This window comes from Lactuca sativa, chromosome 4 (assembly GCF_002870075.4).
Source record: "Lactuca sativa cultivar Salinas chromosome 4, Lsat_Salinas_v11, whole genome shotgun sequence".
Lineage (NCBI taxonomy): Eukaryota > Viridiplantae > Streptophyta > Magnoliopsida > Asterales > Asteraceae > Lactuca > Lactuca sativa.
The window spans coordinates 216209634-216227129 of record NC_056626.2 but is presented as its reverse complement, the minus strand read 5'-3'; the positions used below and the strand labels follow the sequence as shown (position 1 = coordinate 216227129).

General features: G+C 35.4%; 1 protein-coding gene across 2 annotated transcripts; it reads left to right on the top strand.

The window, feature by feature from the left end:
- The first annotated feature begins 11724 nt into the window (after positions 1–11724).
- On the top strand, positions 11725–17391 carry LOC111886558 (histone deacetylase 15). Of its 2 annotated transcripts, XM_023882811.3 has the most exons (18): positions 11725–11879; positions 12013–12124; positions 12852–13144; positions 13229–13343; positions 13453–13529; positions 13651–13726; positions 13810–13874; positions 14428–14483; positions 14860–14983; positions 15092–15217; positions 15286–15336; positions 15703–15771; positions 15863–15971; positions 16043–16122; positions 16231–16313; positions 16408–16453; positions 16553–16724; positions 17088–17391. In XM_023882811.3, exons 3-18 carry the CDS (start codon positions 12854–12856, stop codon positions 17219–17221), a joined length of 1674 nt encoding a protein of 557 aa, XP_023738579.2. In that variant the 5' UTR covers positions 11725–11879; positions 12013–12124; positions 12852–12853; the 3' UTR covers positions 17222–17391. The 2 variants fall into 2 exon arrangements, with proteins under 2 accessions (XP_023738579.2, XP_023738580.2); XM_023882812.3 differs by lacking the exon at positions 12013–12124 and having other exon boundaries at positions 11738–11879.
- The last annotated feature ends 105 nt before the right edge of the window (positions 17392–17496 follow it).

Genomic DNA, 17496 nt, shown 5'->3' with positions numbered 1-17496 from the left:
TAAACAATATGATTTCTCCTTTAATATATTATTCTCATAATATATTAATAAATCATAATTAATCCTCTCTCTCCATAATTCATCCTATCAAGTTGCTTTGGTGAAGGCAACCCAAAAGGACCATGCACCATCGGGTCAAGTACATACCAAAATAGTTATGGACTTAGACACTAATCCAACACATGTGACGTTCTATGTAGCGATGGGTCGGAAGATATGACAACCCGATATTTCGAATCAATGTAATGACCTAAAAAGTAAAGAATTGTAATCTCTTTTGATATAATGAAATTAGCGTCAAAAATAAAAATGTTCAAAAGTCTCTATTGGGTTGCCTAAAATGATAGTTATCGTGTCAAGGTTTTCAGAAATATAAAAAACACTAAAATCTGAGTTATAACGAGGAAGGTACGACCAATCGAAAATTCGTGTCAAAACCGGTAAAACACTGACAAACGTAAAAAGTGAAATTGCAATAAAATACTTTTTAGCCTTAGGTATCTAAACGAAAGTCGTATATTATACTAAACTGTGAACGTGCATAAAAAGAACGTCAAAATCTGACTTCGTATGAGGAACTTATGATTTTTCTAAGTTTCGGGATAGCAGTAGACAACTAAAAACTCGAAATAGAGATCGATGGATTTTTGGCCAAAACAATCTAAACGAGAATCGGAGATCTTGTCAATAGTAGCACAACGGTAAAAAGTCTGACGAAAGCGGACATCGGATGAAGAAGTTATGAATTTTTAACGGACTTTTCGTGTCTCGGCCTATTAAAAATAAAGTCAAAATTAGCCGACAAAATCTAAACGAGAGTTGTAGAGTATATTCTCATCTACGCGTGCGTATATAGAACGTCGAAAACAGAGTTCGTACGCAGAAGTTACGGATTTTAGAAGTTTGAGACACAAAATTTGAGGCTGTCAGGCTGGCCACGACGTGGCACAGAAGGCCACGACGTGGGACCATGACTGATGGGTTTCCAGGCTTGGCAGCAGACGTCTCGTCCATGGAAGAGGATAAGATCGACTCCACGACGTGGGCAACTCTATTGCCACGACGTGGGACCCAAAAATTGGGCTATAAATAGAGCTCAAATGGTTCCGAGTTTCATTGCCCAATTCTCTTCTTTCTCGTGCCGAAGTTCTGCGTTTAAACCCTCAGAGCCATCCCGAAGCCCCGGTCTTCACATCCAAGTTCCAAAGGAAGGTCTTACACTCTCGAGATTCCTGAGAATCCCGAGAAATCAACTTTCTCCAGTCGAAGTTCTGCTCGGTTTTCGTCTCACCTTCTTCAATCTATCAAGTGAGTTCATACCCCTACAACTACGTTTTCAAATGCTTTGTAAATGCTTTTATACACTTTTAAAAGGGGGGAAATACAAGTAAACACATAGTTATCCTCGTGTGAAAAAACATCAATCTTTTGCTATACTTTTTGTTATATAATCAATCATATGTGATTTATAACTATCATACGAAAACGTTCTCATGCAACATATCACGATAACGCCTTGTCCTTTTGGAATAAAACATGTTGTTATATAAATATCCAACACTTTATTTATATTTTGGGTATAAATGCTCAATAATGTTATTACAATTGTTATACTTTTCATACAAAGTCGACACTACACTAGGGTTTACCATACAAACGAAACACTTTTGGAAAAACTATAATAGGTATAGTTTACAAGGTAATCATGAGATTTTACATACTATAAGTACTATATCAAGGAAATACTTTCATATACAAGACTAAATGAAATTTTCATACTAAATCTATTTGATACTAAGTTTTGTGAGCCATTCAACTTCACGTACTTTCAAGTATGCAGTTAAAGTCCTGTATTATATACCATAATCTCTTGTAGGGAGAGCGTGATACTTATGTATAGATCTATACGAGAGTGACAATCCCGCACCTAAACTGTTAGCTACAGTTAGACCGACAGGTCTGGGGTGACAAACGTCATAACATTCCAACGCCTGAAGAACGTTGTTACAGACAATCTAGGTCAGTAGCATGGTTATAAAACTCACATGGAGTATTAAAAAAACGTTAATTTACGGGGTTACCAAAAGCCTCAGTGATTTTATACATACATAAATCTATTATTCTAAGCATGAAAAATACTAATGCATTACAATTTTGGAACTTTTAAACTACCACACACTCATGGAAAAATATTGGATTTTCCAGAAGCAATCTCAGTGATTTTATACCAAACTTACAAATTTTATACATAAACTCTTATGAACTCACCAACTTAATTGTTGACACTCTTTCAAAACTACTTGTATTTCTCATGGATTTAGTAATACAGGTAAACCTCAGCTTTTGGAGAAGTGACGCTAAGACGTTAAATTAAAACTCATTTTGTCATCATATTGTAATTTGTTTTGAACAAGTATCATTCAACAATGTAATTTTTAAATTATATATATATATGATGGTTGTTTTACTTTCTTTACTATGTATTCAACTGTGACGATACTACATGAAGTCATCCGCCCTCGAACGATTCCGCCGTTCTGGTTTGGGGGTGTGATAGAAGATTTGTGAACAACCCACAAATTAATTTGAAATTTATTTTGTAGTTATCACTGAAAACACATACATTAAAAGTATAGACAACAAAATGACACATATGCTTATGCAATTTCGCCTCCAATGAGTTGATGCTTCACATTAATGTGGACCTAAAACAAATTGAAAGTTCTTGTAAGTAAAAAGATTTATGTTTGGATTATTAACAAACTCTTTTGTTGTTTCTATCCCAACTTTCCTTGCAGATTGCACAACAAAGTACATGGATTCAAGCTGTGTATTTTTTGGACTTTTTTTGCCCTTCCCTCTAATGGTATCGAAAAAAACAGTTTCAATCAAATGATCAAAAAAACAAACTTGTATCCTCCACAAATGGTTTGTCCATTGATACTTAATCAAAATAGTAAACAACCAATATCCTATACTTACCTCGTTGTCATTTACATTGCTTTGAGTATCACTGCCAATCTGCCATTCAACCAATGGATAGTCTTCATTTAACTTGCCATCAACCATTGCTAGGTTTAATGGTAAACATGTGTATGATAGATGGCATGAATTCTAACCAAATACAAAATAATTAGACAAATTGAATAGAGTACAATGTCCTAATAAAAGAAATGAAAGTAAAATACTATACTAAAATAATACCAATCCAACACAATAGGCTAGAGTAAGCCCAATGGTTTACATCAAAAAGTAAGATTTTGGGCCCTAAATTGGCCCAATTTCCAGCAAGTGGGTATATTTTTTCTGCTGCAAGGGTGTTTAGGTGGTGTTTGGTGTAATGGAATCAATGAAGGAATGGAATGGTCCCTTCCATTCCAATAATGTGATTCCTTTCAGATTCATAAAACATATTTATCTGATATGGCTCAAGATCTGCAGTGGTTGTTGGGAGAGTGGAACTTAGTTCTGAGACAAATGGCTCACTCTCTCCAACCTCGAAAAACAAAAAAGATTACATTAATAACAAAATAAAATTACAACTTTTTCATCTACAAAGATGGAATAATATGAAACAATTAGAATATCAACAAATAGATGAAAGTATATATTACTTGTACCGGGGTGTGCTTCATGCATGGATTCAAACGACTTGTTTACAATAATTTTGATTAACTTCCAATGAGCCTTGAGGAATTGTGGGTATTGTGCCATAATGTACATGACAATGGTGCAAAAAGTAGAAAATTAACATTGGCTACAGATAGTTTGAATGCAATGTCTGCTGGGAACTAAGTAGAAAACAACAAAAAACATACATGATGTTACTTGCAACAACTATGTTGTCTTTTCCTTTTGAAACTGATGTCACTTGCAAAATCAGTTTGTTGTCTTCACACCTGATTTCATATCAACCCATTTAGGGACGTGTAACACATAAAGTTAGACACACACACACACACACATATATATATATATACATATATATATATATATATATATACATACATATATATATATATATATATATATATATATATATATATATATATATAGAGAGAGAGAGAGAGAGAGAGAGAGGGGAAGAGGTTCAACATCGGTGTTGCATCTTAACGAATCGATTTTGTAGCCTAATGATAAAATGTTAACTGCTTACAAATTTTAACGTATAGAATGAAAAATGAACCATCTTTTTGCATAAAAATGTGAACGTTTTGTAACTTTGAGGTATTACAATGAAACACCAACAATCTTTTGGATAAAAATATGAATCTTTTACAACTTAAATCTTGTCCTTCCACTATTTGACTGATGATCATTAGAGTTGCATGATAATGAATAAAAAAAGTCATCATTGCTATAAATAGGTCGTTGATTGAATTGAAGGGTAATCTTTTAGCATATAATTTCAAGATTTGGTAGAACATCATAATCATTTTTATACTGTAATTCATCCTCATCACTATCTTTTGAATTGGATTTACTGGTTTTTCTCAAAGGACCCCAGACTGCAGCCTTGCTGAATTTTTCATTCATTGCAACAAAGTTAAATTCTTCGGTAAATTTCGTCACTTGTCCTGAAAACAACCAAAAATAAAATGTAAAAGCACAAAAAAATAATAATAAGGTATTGAATAAAAAAGGTAAAAAAAATTACCCCTCAGCCTCTTTCATGCCCTCTACAGTTGTGGTGATTATAATAAGTAGGTCAATTTGTCTTCAAATATAAAAGAAAAAGGAACATATTAAAATCTTGCATTTAAGAAAATCATTTAGGTTTTAGAAAATCGATCTATACAAAAACATAAAGTAAGTAAAAAAATGATACCATGAAATCAATCAGACTTTTAATACAAATTTTGTCATGTTTCAATGAATAATAATAATAAACGAATCGAATCATTTTATAGAACATATAACTTTTAATACAAATCCTTGGTTAATCTTCAATATAATCAATAAAAAAAGATAAAACATAAAAAAAATATAAATCAACATACCTTTGGAACATTATGTGGTTGAGTTGGTAATGGCAACATTGGAGGTTGAGCTTGTAGAAAAAACAAATCAGGAACAAATGTTACAGAAAGGAACAACTTAATAAAAAAAGTAAAGTTACAAATTTGCCCTCGTTAATTTTTTCATTTCACTTCAGCAAGTATGTTGTTATTTTTGTACAGGAAAAAAGTGAATAAGTTGTGTAGTTTAATGATTGAATTACACACTAACCTTTAGGGTAAAATGGGAAGAAGAAAAGTTGTATACTTTTAGGCTTAATTGTTCCATATTTGTCTAGATTTGCAAGTAATAATAAATAATTGACAGAGTTTCATGTTGTTGATTTTTCAAGAATTCTTTAAAGTTCATGTGAAAGATTATCGAATGGGTTATAAATGAATTAAAGATATAGCCTTTTGCTATAATCAAATAATATATAAATATAATTTTCGATCAGATATTTTTAATTGTGTAACGTCCCAAATTTCGAGTCCAAAAATTTCATTTTAATTAACTGATTATAAGAACATTCATAAGAAAATATGTAAAATATATCATTTCGTAAATCAATATATTATGTCTGAAAACCCAAATCATAAAATAGTAACATGTCAAAGTATAATCCTAGATTATCTCAAATGCGGAAAACCAATACGTGTGTGTATGATGTGCTGCTACCGCGCCAACTCCTTTCCCTTTGCTGAAGAGGTACCTGAAACCAAAACTGAAAACTGTAAGCATGAAGCTTAGTGAGTTCCCCCATCGTACCACATACCATACAATCACATACATATACTGTCAGGCATATCTGGGTGCCCGACCTACCCCTTCGGTCCTGTCGACCGGATATTGCCTAGCATATCTGGGTGCTGGCCTCCCCTTCGGTCCTGTCGACCGGATACTGGGGACTATTTCACCCCTCTACTACTACTACCACATAACATGTAACACATAATCATATTCTATCTAGTATGAATGGGTATGACTACCCCTTTTGGCCCTATCGACCGAAAATCTTTGGGGACTGTCTCCCCTACTGCTACCAGCATATAACATTATATCATACTAGCACATAACATATTAGGTAATAGTAAACCTAGATGAGTATCACAAAGACATTCATCTAACATACGACTCCTACTGGTGGGCCGGCCTTGGTGCCTTAGACCCACCACTACTAGAAGGTAACTCACCTCGTACGAGTAGCTGCTGATAATCTGCGCGGGAAATCTCTATCTGCTGCTGCTCCGGAAATCCTCCGGTTATAATCCCTACAAAACACTCAGTCAGAACCTGATATCTACTCTTAGGTAAAATGACTATTTTACCCCTGACCAAGTCCAAGTCAAAGTCAAAGTTAACTTCCAGTTGACCTGACTCGCCGAGTCCCTATCCTTTTAACTGTCCTCTTCCACGAATCTACTCATCGAGTTTAGAAATGACTCGACGATTTCTCCTTCTATACAAACATCGAATGAACCTTCATCCGACTCGCCGAGTTCATCCTCATCCTATGAACCAGTCCTGTCCTCGAGTTGCCAAGTTGTATGAACAAATCGTCGAGTTCATCTTCAAGAGTTGAGAGATTGCCTTGGACGCGCCGAGTCCTAAGAACATCTCGCCGAGTCGCTACTGTCCAAGTCCCATTTCTCGATTTCTGGCGTACAACTCTTGCCCAAATGATAGATTTGGGCTCCAAAGATCGATCTAGCACGTAAAGTTACAAACTTTACGTGCATGCATGGGAGAATGAGCTCAAATGGCTCAAAAAGGGGCTTCTAATATGCATGGGGCTTTCAATGGGCTCAAAGACAACTACTTTATGCCTTAGGGTCCCTTAATGACCTTAGATCTGAAGCCTTAGCCTCCAAAAATGTTTGCAATCATGGTTGGTTGCCAAGAATGGCTCCTAGAAGCCCTAATTTCCTTCAAGAAGAGATTTAGCTTAGTAATGGACAAGGTATGAGCCTTATACCTCAGATGGACTGTGAATGATGCTCAAGCTCGAATTCCTTTGGTCTCTTCTTTTTCCCTCAAGCCTTTCCTTCCTTCCTTTGATCAAAGACCACCAAGATCACTCAAAAGCCTTTAGACCTTCACACACACAATTAGGGTCGATATGGAGGGTTCTGGAAGCAATAGGGACGAAGGGTGGCTGAATGAGACGTTTAAATAGAGTGCAAACCCCTTAGATTAGGGTTTTGTCCAGATAGTGCGGACTCGTCGAGTCCGGACGCCGACTCGCCGAGTCGCTCACTTAACTCCTATGTCCAATCCGCTTATAATCGACGAGTTGGGCCACCAACTCACCGAGTCCCAGGTCAAAATGAGAAATATACTTGAATAAAATACATACCAAGAATCGGGTGCTACAGATTATGAATACATTATTATGACAACCAAATATTCACATGAAAGAATGGTAAATTTTAGTTATTTTAGTTTCATACTTTAATATTTATAGGGATCAACTGGTATACCTAGGTTTAGCTCTTGTCTTGCTTGATGGAAATTTGAAGGTGTTTGTCTGCGAAAAAAAGGCAAATTTAATTTGAAAAAAATATCAATTCAAATAATAGAAAATTAAGGAAAAGTTAATTACCATGTGTAACATCCTGATTTCCCAGGTATATTATTTTATTTAATTATTTTGGAGTTTGTGGAGGAACTCGGCGAGTTGGAGCCAAGACTCGCCGAGTAGGGTCGCGGATGTTCATCCGGGTTCACGTCCGGACTCGGCGAGTCCATTGGTGGACTCGACGAGTCCACACTGTTTAATGGAACCCTAATCCCCCGGGTTTGGAGCCTATTTAAGGGCACTTATAACCTCCCATTGCGGCTACCAGTCCCTTGAGAGAACCCTAAGTGAGCCAAATCGTTGTGAAGGAGAAGAAGTCACTTTTTGATCCTTGTACCTTTGGTTTAGCAAGAAGAAGGTGACAAGAGCAAAGAGGAGGTGCGATTCAAGCAGTTCCAGAGTTCAGAGACTTCATTTTGAGGTAATAGTTCGAACCTCCTTCAGTTTTGGTGTTGATTATTAGAGTTAGGGTTTTCTAACCCCTTTGGAGAGTGATTATGTGGAGCAAATGGTCCCTCTTCTAGTTTGTGCCTTGGATCTGGACTCAAAGAGGTCCAGAGACCTTAACCCTTGGAGCTTTATGGATCAGTTTGGGGTTATTGGACTTAGGTTGCCATTTTTGGGACTAAATCTCCTTTTGATGCCTTGTTGTGGTTATACAAGCATCAAGTTTCGAACTTTACGTGACATTCATGCTTGGGGAGGCCAGATCTATGGTTTGGGGAAACAGATCTGACCTCAGGAGGTCAGTAGAGTTTGTGCATGGCATGAACTCGCCGAGTTGTTCTTGAGACTCGGCGAGTAGGGTTAGGGTTTCACGTAAATTGCTCAGTGGGTAGACTTGCCGAGTTGGGGGATGACTCAGTGAGTCAGGAGGGGTTAGAGGACTGGAGTTCAAAGCGGTACTCGCTGAGTTGAGTCGGGGTGGCCCCGCGATTCATGCCTGGTATGACTCGTCGAGCATAGGGAGGGACTCGGCGTGTCAAGCGGGACAAAGAGTTAGAGGACATGTGTGAACTCGCCGAGTCACCAGGGTGCACTCGACGAGTAGGGTCAAAGTGTGACCGTTGACTTTTGTTGACTTTTTGGGTTTGATCATCGATGGAGTCCTTGTGACAAGAGGGGGGGGGGGGTAAAATAGTCTTTTACCCTTATGAGGGTGCCAATGGCAGGTTGAGTCTAGTCTCGAGAATTATATTTATAAGAGTATTTATTTATGTGAATAGGCGGAGGCTAGGCAATATTTTCCATCGAGTCAGAGATTTACCGAGACGCCTGAGGTGAGTCTTCTCATTATACTTTACCTTGTGTGGTAATAGAGTTATGTGACAGAGTACTATAGAGTTATATGCCAGTGTATTTGCATGTTATTTATGTGTTATGATTTATTGTGATATGTGATATGCATGATTCAGAGTTACAGAGTTGGGACTTTCGGGTCCCTATAGTTAGGGCCAGAGGGCCCACAGAGAGTTGGGGCTGGAGGGCCCCACTGAGACATATTGACCAGAGGGTCGACAGAGTTACAGCCTCGAGTGGCTATTATGTGTTAGAGTGGTATTTTGGGGAACTCACTAAGCTTATGCTTACAGTGTTACGTGTTATGTGTTTCAGGTACCAGTGATGACCGCGGGAAGGCGCCGGCTTGATTCGTACACACACACACACACGAGATTTTATGTATTTTGATCTTGGGAGATATTTTGTGAAACAAAGACATGATACTATGACATTTTATGAATGAATGAGTTTGTAAAAATGTGTTTGAAAATGCGAAAAATTGTTTTAATTTTTACGGTGTTACACCATGATTCATGGAAATTCTCATAAACAGCCTCATATCTAAATCATTGTCATGTCTCACAATTCCAGTTGCCCTTCCAATGACGTCACCATTGGAATGGTCTTTGAAAGATTTAAAATGGTGCAAACTCCAATTTGAGATGTTTCAACCATGCTTTTAGAAGAACCACACTTACATTATTGCTCTTTGCATATGTAAACCATCAATTCCTTATCAATTCATGACAATCAATTTGTAAATAAGTTCCAAAAATGCCCTTATTAGAGCAACAACGATTTATGTTTTTTTTTTTGTGAAAATAAACCATTTTCACCAAAAAAAAATTAAAAAAATATCCCTATTAAATTTTCAGTAAAACAACTGTTAGAATCATAATAGCAAACCTATTACTTTTAATATACGAAAGAATTAGTTTGGCAAGGTTGTTAATATAGTAACCAATTAACCATAGCCTGAAATTTTTTTAGTCAATGGCTTGAAAACGGCTAGCTATTTTTATTGTGTGCACATGTTGTTCATTGTGAAGTGTTTTGTTAATTTTTTCACATTCAAATTGAAGGTGAAACTCAAATCAGGTGTGTTATATCATAGTTTTTGAAGTTGTGAAATTCAAAGAAAACATTGTTATCATGAAAAACTTGCTGAACAGAAAGAAGGTGTCGTTTGATTTGTAGAACATGAAAGATATTGGTTAAGGAAAATGTTTTGTTTGGAGAGTAAAACTGAGATGAACCGATATGTAAGATAGGTAAACCCTTACTGTTTCCAACATGAACAGAGTCCTCACCATAATATGGTTCATCAGTGCTGATGCTAGAAGAATCTGGAGCTACATGACTGTTTAAGCCTGTGTCAAGAAGCCATAAAGGAGCTTGTGAATGGTAGTCAGCATGATTGGCTGAAGATTGTCGCCCGGTGCGAAAAGTGGTAGGGTCACAGTTGGGGCAATAAGATGGAATATGGCCAATACCACACCAGTTGCATGTTCCATAAACTGTATTCTGATTAGATGCCCAATTGAACTGTCCTCTATTGCTTCGATTGTTTTGATCATGACCACGACCACGGTTGTTTGTGGTGCGACCACGACCACATTTATTCTGAGATGAAGAGGTAAAGAATGCTTGTGACAGTTGGGTAATTGGTTGTAGGTTGAAACCAAGTTGTGAAGCAAGCTGATTGAGAGCTTGCATGGAATCCTGTTGTGAGGGCAGTGGCTGATGAAATGTTTCTGTGGCAGCAGCATGAAAAAGCTGTGGTGTTGGGATAATAGGAGCTGATTGTTTTATCATGTAATCATGATCTGAAAGAAGTCCATGCAACTTGTTGAAGGTTGTGGGAACCTGTCGAGCAAGGAGAGTAGATTTCAAACCATTATAGTCATCACGAAGACCTGCAATCACAAGCATGACAAGATCTTTTTCTTTAAAAGATTCGCCAATATTAGCCAAAGCATCAACATACTCTTTTGATCGATTGAGATATGCAGAGGATGTTCTTCTCCCTTCATCTGGATCTTTAGCAATTGGGTTTTTAGGGTATATTCCCTAGAAGATGTATGTGGAGCGTATGCACACTCTAAGGATAACCAAACGTCACGAGATGTAGTAGTACCTTGAACATGAGGAAAAACAGCCTCTGAGATTGTAGAGATGATCAACATTCTTACGTGAGCATCATTGGCGACCCATATCGCATAGTTAGGGTTCGACTGGGATTGTATGAGAGCATCTTTGTCTGATGATGTTCAGTGGTGATGGGCAAGGAGCGGTACCATCAACATAACCAATTAGGTTGTTTGTGACAAGAAAAGGGTGAATCATTGTTTTCCAAAATCCATAGTTTGTTGGAGAGAGAGTAAAACCGAACTTATGGGAATTATGAGAGGTTTTCTCAGCAGTTATGAAAGCAACAATTAACGCCATTGCTAGCAAGGAAGAAAGAAGATGAAGATCAGAGAATGTTTGGCGACAACTAGGTTTAGCGACAATAACGTTCTGATACCAAGATAAACAGATTGTAATATTGTGTGTATTGTATTATGAAAACACGATTACAATATATATATATATATATATATATATATATATATATATATATATATATATATATATATATTATAGATATTTACACTTTGTACCCTTCTAATACTTAGCTATATTACAAAGTGTCTAATATGGTTTGTTATTGTTATGTTCTTCTTGCTATGTTGGGTGATGAATTTGTTTTTGGGTGAACCATTTGTGTGAAATCTAATTGAGTTTTAAGCATATTTTGAACCGGGGTTATTTCTGAATAGCGTACTATACCGGGGTAAAAATATGAAAATACATAAACATAGAAGGGTATCTACGCAAATATCCCGCCAATAAAATGCCGGCTCTCTTCTCCCTCAATCTATACCAAAAGATTGATTCCCCCAAAATCAGACACCAGTTAAAAATCAATTGAAGTTGTTGAAATCGTAGTCGGATTCGACGTTGTACTCACTCCAATCAGGTCAGTTCTTCGAGTCAAAACGTCATTCCATTTTTCAATTCTCATCCTCGTTACTTGTCGCGAGCACTCAAATGTATATACGAGAGGGAAATGTTTGAGTTTCTGTGTTCGACTATTTTGAATGTTTATGTAGTGAACGCAAACATGCATAGAAGAAACGAGTTGCGAATATGTTAGGGAACGACTTTGGCAATCTGACATTTTCGAAGTTTTGATACGTGTTGTTTGAAACCCTATACTTTGAGGTTTGTGACTGATTTCAGTATGCACACATTTTCTCTGGTGTTTATGTTTGATTCATAGTCATAACTCTTGGACTGTTTGGGTTTAAAAGAAAATAGGGACATGGGCTTTTCTTGTTTCTTGTGATAGCCAAATGGTGATGTCTTACCTTTCATTTGCGTAAAGATGTAGGGTTGACTTTGCTGATACTCATTCCCATTAGAAGAGTTTTCTCTTTTTGTTTAACTAATACACCTTTCATTAGCATTATGCCTTTGTGTATGCGTGTCTTTTCATGGGGATATACATTTTAAGCCAAAAGGAATGCATAATCTTCCCAGCTTCTCAAAACCTTGAAGATTTTGGTGTTGTAACCCCACACTTAAATAGATTGGCACCTTTGGTAGGGTTTCAATTTTGTTTTTCTTGACATATATCTATCTTTAATTTCGGCAACAGGAAACAGTTTGTTGACTTTGCATATTATATATTTTAACATGGAGTAACACACAGTGGAGATTAACATCCACTAGGTCTGACCTAATGATCAATTCAGATTGCATTAATGCGGTTGGATTGTAACTTTATGAAATCGATTCAACAAGCATTTAAGTTCAAAAATCACCATATAATGAAATTGTATGATACTATGATAATACCATGTATTGTTGAATGTTTATGGCATGAAACATTTGATATCTTACATTCTTTTTGAGGACATTTTTACTGATGATTTCATTCGTAATGAAGGAATGATTGTGTTGGAAGGTGGTCATACTGACCACAAAGCAATATCAAATACCATACCAATCAGCCACTTATCAAATAGGGAGCCAGAGATTAACATTCATGATCCAAATGACCAAAATCTCATACAGGGCTTCAATGGAGACATGAGTCTTCAAGATATGTATAATAAAGAAGGTGATTTTGATGATGAAGATGACAGTGATTGGGAGCCTTTAGAGAAACATTTAACAATTGTTAAATGGTTTTGTGTTAATTGCACTATGGTTAACGTTGATGGAGCTTTCTATTGCCATGTATGAGATATGATCATGTCAACTCCTCTCATCATCCATAATTTTCCTTTTTATATATTTAACTAATGAACTTTTTATATGCAGATGTGTGGAGAGCATAAAGATTCTGGAATCCTTAGGCATGGCTTTCTTGCATCATCTTCAGAAGAGGCAGATTCTATTCAGAATGCATCATTGAAGCAAAATGGGAAATCAGAAGGTCTAAAGAGAAAAAAACTTTGGCCCCACATAAGTTTATAAAGATTGATTTTTTCATTTAAATTGTTTTCATTTCCTTGATCTGTTTTTTTTTTTTCAATCAATGTTAGCTTCTTGCTCAAAAACTTTGGCCCCACATAAATCGACAGCAGTGGGGTTTGATGACAGGATGTTGCTTCATTCTGAAGTAAGAATTCTTCCCGATATTTCAATTTTCATTTTTAAAAAAAAATTATTTTTAATAGTCTTGATGGTTTTATAAATAAAAAACTTTGATGTCATCATTTTTTGATCTTTATAATTTGTAGGTTGAAAGGAAGTCTCTTCCTCATCCAGAAAGACCAGATCGTCTTCGAGCAATTGCTGCCAGCCTGGCAACTGCAGGTGTGTGACTAGGATTCCTTGTCTTTTTTTTTTTTAAATTATTTTTTTTTGATTCTCTAAATTGTCATTTCTGTAAATTTTAGGTATATTTCCTGGAAGATGCCAACCGATTTCAGCAAGAGAAATTACACGTGAAGAACTTCAGATGGTAAACATTTCACTCATTAGTTTAAAGTCAACTTGCAATCTTGACTTTCCACTTTCATTGGTATTGGCTATAAAATAAGCTGATTGTGATATACCCTAAACTTTAAGGTAGTGTTTGGTATGAGGGAATCAGGGAGGGAAGGGAATGGAATGGAATGGCTCATTCCATTGGAATGAAAAAAGCTGTTTGTTTTGTTTGATGGAATGGAATGGAATGGAATGCACCATTCTTGAAGGAATGTGATTCCTTCTCTTTTGTAAATTCTCATTTTGAAGGAATGGAATGAAAATTTGCAATATAACCCATTTTTATTTATAAAATTTGTAATATTAGAGAACAGTTATTTGGATTCTAATGAGCTTTTATGTTTAATCTTTTAGTTTTGCAAATTAAAATTTTATAAATTAGAAGTGAATAACATATTAAGTAGAGTTAAAACTTAACACTATACAATGTATCTTAATATACTAAAAAATTGATTCCATTCTTACACACCAACCAAACATGATTCTGGAATGTAATGACTGATTCCATTCCATTCTATTGTTTTCAGATCCACTCTCATGAGAATATTGAATCTGTTGAACTCACAAGCCAACATGTTGCTAGGTACATTAAATATCAATTACTTATATAACCTCTTAACATTTTAGTATTTCTCCATTATATTTAAGGTTTATCTCAAAAAAGACCTTATATTTTATGTTTTTTCCGGATTAAACCACAAATTTATTTTTTGCCTGAAAAAGACCTTGTGTTTTTTCATTTTTTCTGAAAAAACCCTCAACCTCCTAAATACTTCCAAATAAACCCTCAACCTTTTTAGTTTTTCTCAAAAAAAAAACCCTCACTCACATTTTACAATTTTTTTGGCAAATACAATGTAAAAAAATAAATTTGAGGTTTAATCTGGAAAAACACAAAATATAAAGTCTGTTTTGAGATTAACCCTTGTATTTATTAGCAACAATTGTTTTTCCAACAGTTATTTCACCCCTGATACATATGCAAACAAAGATTCAGCACTTGCTGCCAGGCTGGCAGCAGGGTTATGTGCTGACCTGGCATCAGCTATATACTCAGGGCGTGCTAAAAACGGGTTTGCACTGGTAAAAAGAAGTTTCTACCTATAATTCTTCACCTCTCTATTTGTTCCATTAATCTTTATGTTTGATGGGTCATGGGTCGTGGGTCATGGGTCATGGGTCATGGGTCAGGTGCGTCCTCCAGGTCATCATGCTGGAGTGAGACAAGCAATGGGATTCTGTCTGCATAACAATGCAGCAATTGCTGCATCAGCAGCTCAAGCTGCAGGAGCAAAAAAAGTCTTGATTGTTGATTGGGTAATAATCTTTGTAATTAAAAAAAAAAAAACTATGAGTTGTAGTTATCTAACCTTATTTATTTACAGGATGTACACCATGGAAATGGAACTCAAGAAATATTTGAGCAGAACAAAACAGTAATTTTTTTTTATTCGTGCAAATAATTGATACTACTTTCTTCAACTTGTTAATGATATTATTATTATTATATGGTTAACTCCATATTCTGTATTTTTTTTGGTTTAACCACAGAAATAATTTTTTTCTTGGTTAACCACAAAGAGTTTGTGATATTTAAAAAAAACATAAACACTATAAGTGTTTCCTGGTAATAAATTGCAGGAGGCCATGTAAAATTAACTATCATTCATTCTCCTATAAAAAAAAAATGAAACTCAACATAAATATAAAACAATATAGTTGATTAATTTATTTTAAATCATAAATAACATCGTAGATTACTATCTGACTATTTCTGATGATACTGGTTTTAATTATTATAGGTGTTGTATATATCCTTACATAGACATGAAGGTGGAAAATTCTACCCTGGTACAGGCGCTGCCCATGAGGTAAACATAACCCTAATTTTTTTTTCTCTCTCTCATTTTTTACATCGAGAAGGGTAAAATGGTCATTTCACTCTTATATATATGTTATCAGGTGGGGTCCATGGGTGGAGAAGGGTATTGTGTAAATGTTCCATGGAGTCGTGGAGGAGTTGGGGACAATGATTATATCTTTGCATTTCAACATATCGTGCTTCCAATTGGTTATTTATTTATTTACCTAGTTTGCTTTTTATCTTCATGTTCTTACTTTTAAAACCTCACTTAATTTCAGCGGACGCATTTGCCCCTGATATCACAATCATTTCAGCTGGATTTGATGCTGCAAGGGGCGACCCCCTTGGATGCTGTGACGTAAGCAAGCTTTTCATACATCTTTAAATTTTCTTAATATCTTGTGTGTGTGTGTGCAAAAGACGTAAATGCCCTTGCTAACTTGAGAGCTTATATCTTTCATTTCAGGTTACCCCTGCTGGTTATGCACAAATGACCAAAATGCTGTCTTCTTTATCTAATGGAAAATTGCTTGTTATTCTTGAGGGCGGGTCTGTTTTCCACATTTTTTTAGTAATTTATTATTACTATTATATTTGTAAAAGTTCATTTTCATGATATATAATATATGTTTTTTTTTTCCAGATACAATCTTCGCTCAATATCATCATCAGCTACATCAGTAATCAAGGTTAATCTATATTCTATGATTAATCATTCAGTGTTTAGTGAATAAATAACACAACACTTTTTTTTTTTTTTTTTTTTTTTTTTTTTTTTTTTTTTTAAGGTATTGCTTGGTGAAAAGCCTGAAAGCATGCTGGAGAATGTTGTGCCTTCAAGATCTGGACTGCAGACTGTTCTAGAAGTTTTGAGTATCCAGAGCAATTTTTGGCCGACTGTGGGCCCCGTATTTTCCGAATTGCAATCGCGATGGGGATCGTATATTTTCCAAGAAATAAGTAAGTTCATTATTTTACTTATCTATTAAATAATTAAAATATCTATATAACCAATCAATATGAAACAAAAGATTTTTACATAAAAAAACGTTGCATGATATTCTTGAAAGTGAGTTGATGTATCTTTTTGGTGTTATGTGGAAAGGACCACTTCAAAGTCGTCTTTTCTAGTCCCTAATTAAAAACATCGACCTCAATAAATTGAAATTATTAAATTCTCTAGTATCGCCCTTGAAAATCCATGTTCATACTATATAGTTCTAGCCACTTAGTTTTCATTTCATTGTTATATTTCTTGACAATTTATTTTCTAATAAACAAGTTAATGAAAGTAGGTTGCTAATTCTAATTTTAATGTTGTAGAAAAGAGGAAAAGAAGCCGATTTGTGGTGCCTATATGGTGGAAAATGGGACGAAAGAAGTTTTTACATCACATCCTCACAGAGCAACAACTTCGATTTAACTCAAAAAGGCGTAAAAAAATATTATGGTTATGAAATTTCCATTAGTCACCCTCATTTTGTACTACCTTAATTTCTGGCTAAATAGTTTTTTTTTTGAGGGGAATTATGACTAAAGTTTTTAGGTTTAAGAAAAGATATTATCATGATGTTTTTTGTTATCTTTTTGACATCAACAGACAATGATGTTTGACAGCTTAACTTCATCTCTGTGTCACATTTTGGACCTCAGAAAGTTGGAAGAGAAACACCACCATTAGATTGCTTTTTCTATATCTCTCCCCTGTCCCCCTCCCAACGTACAACCATCA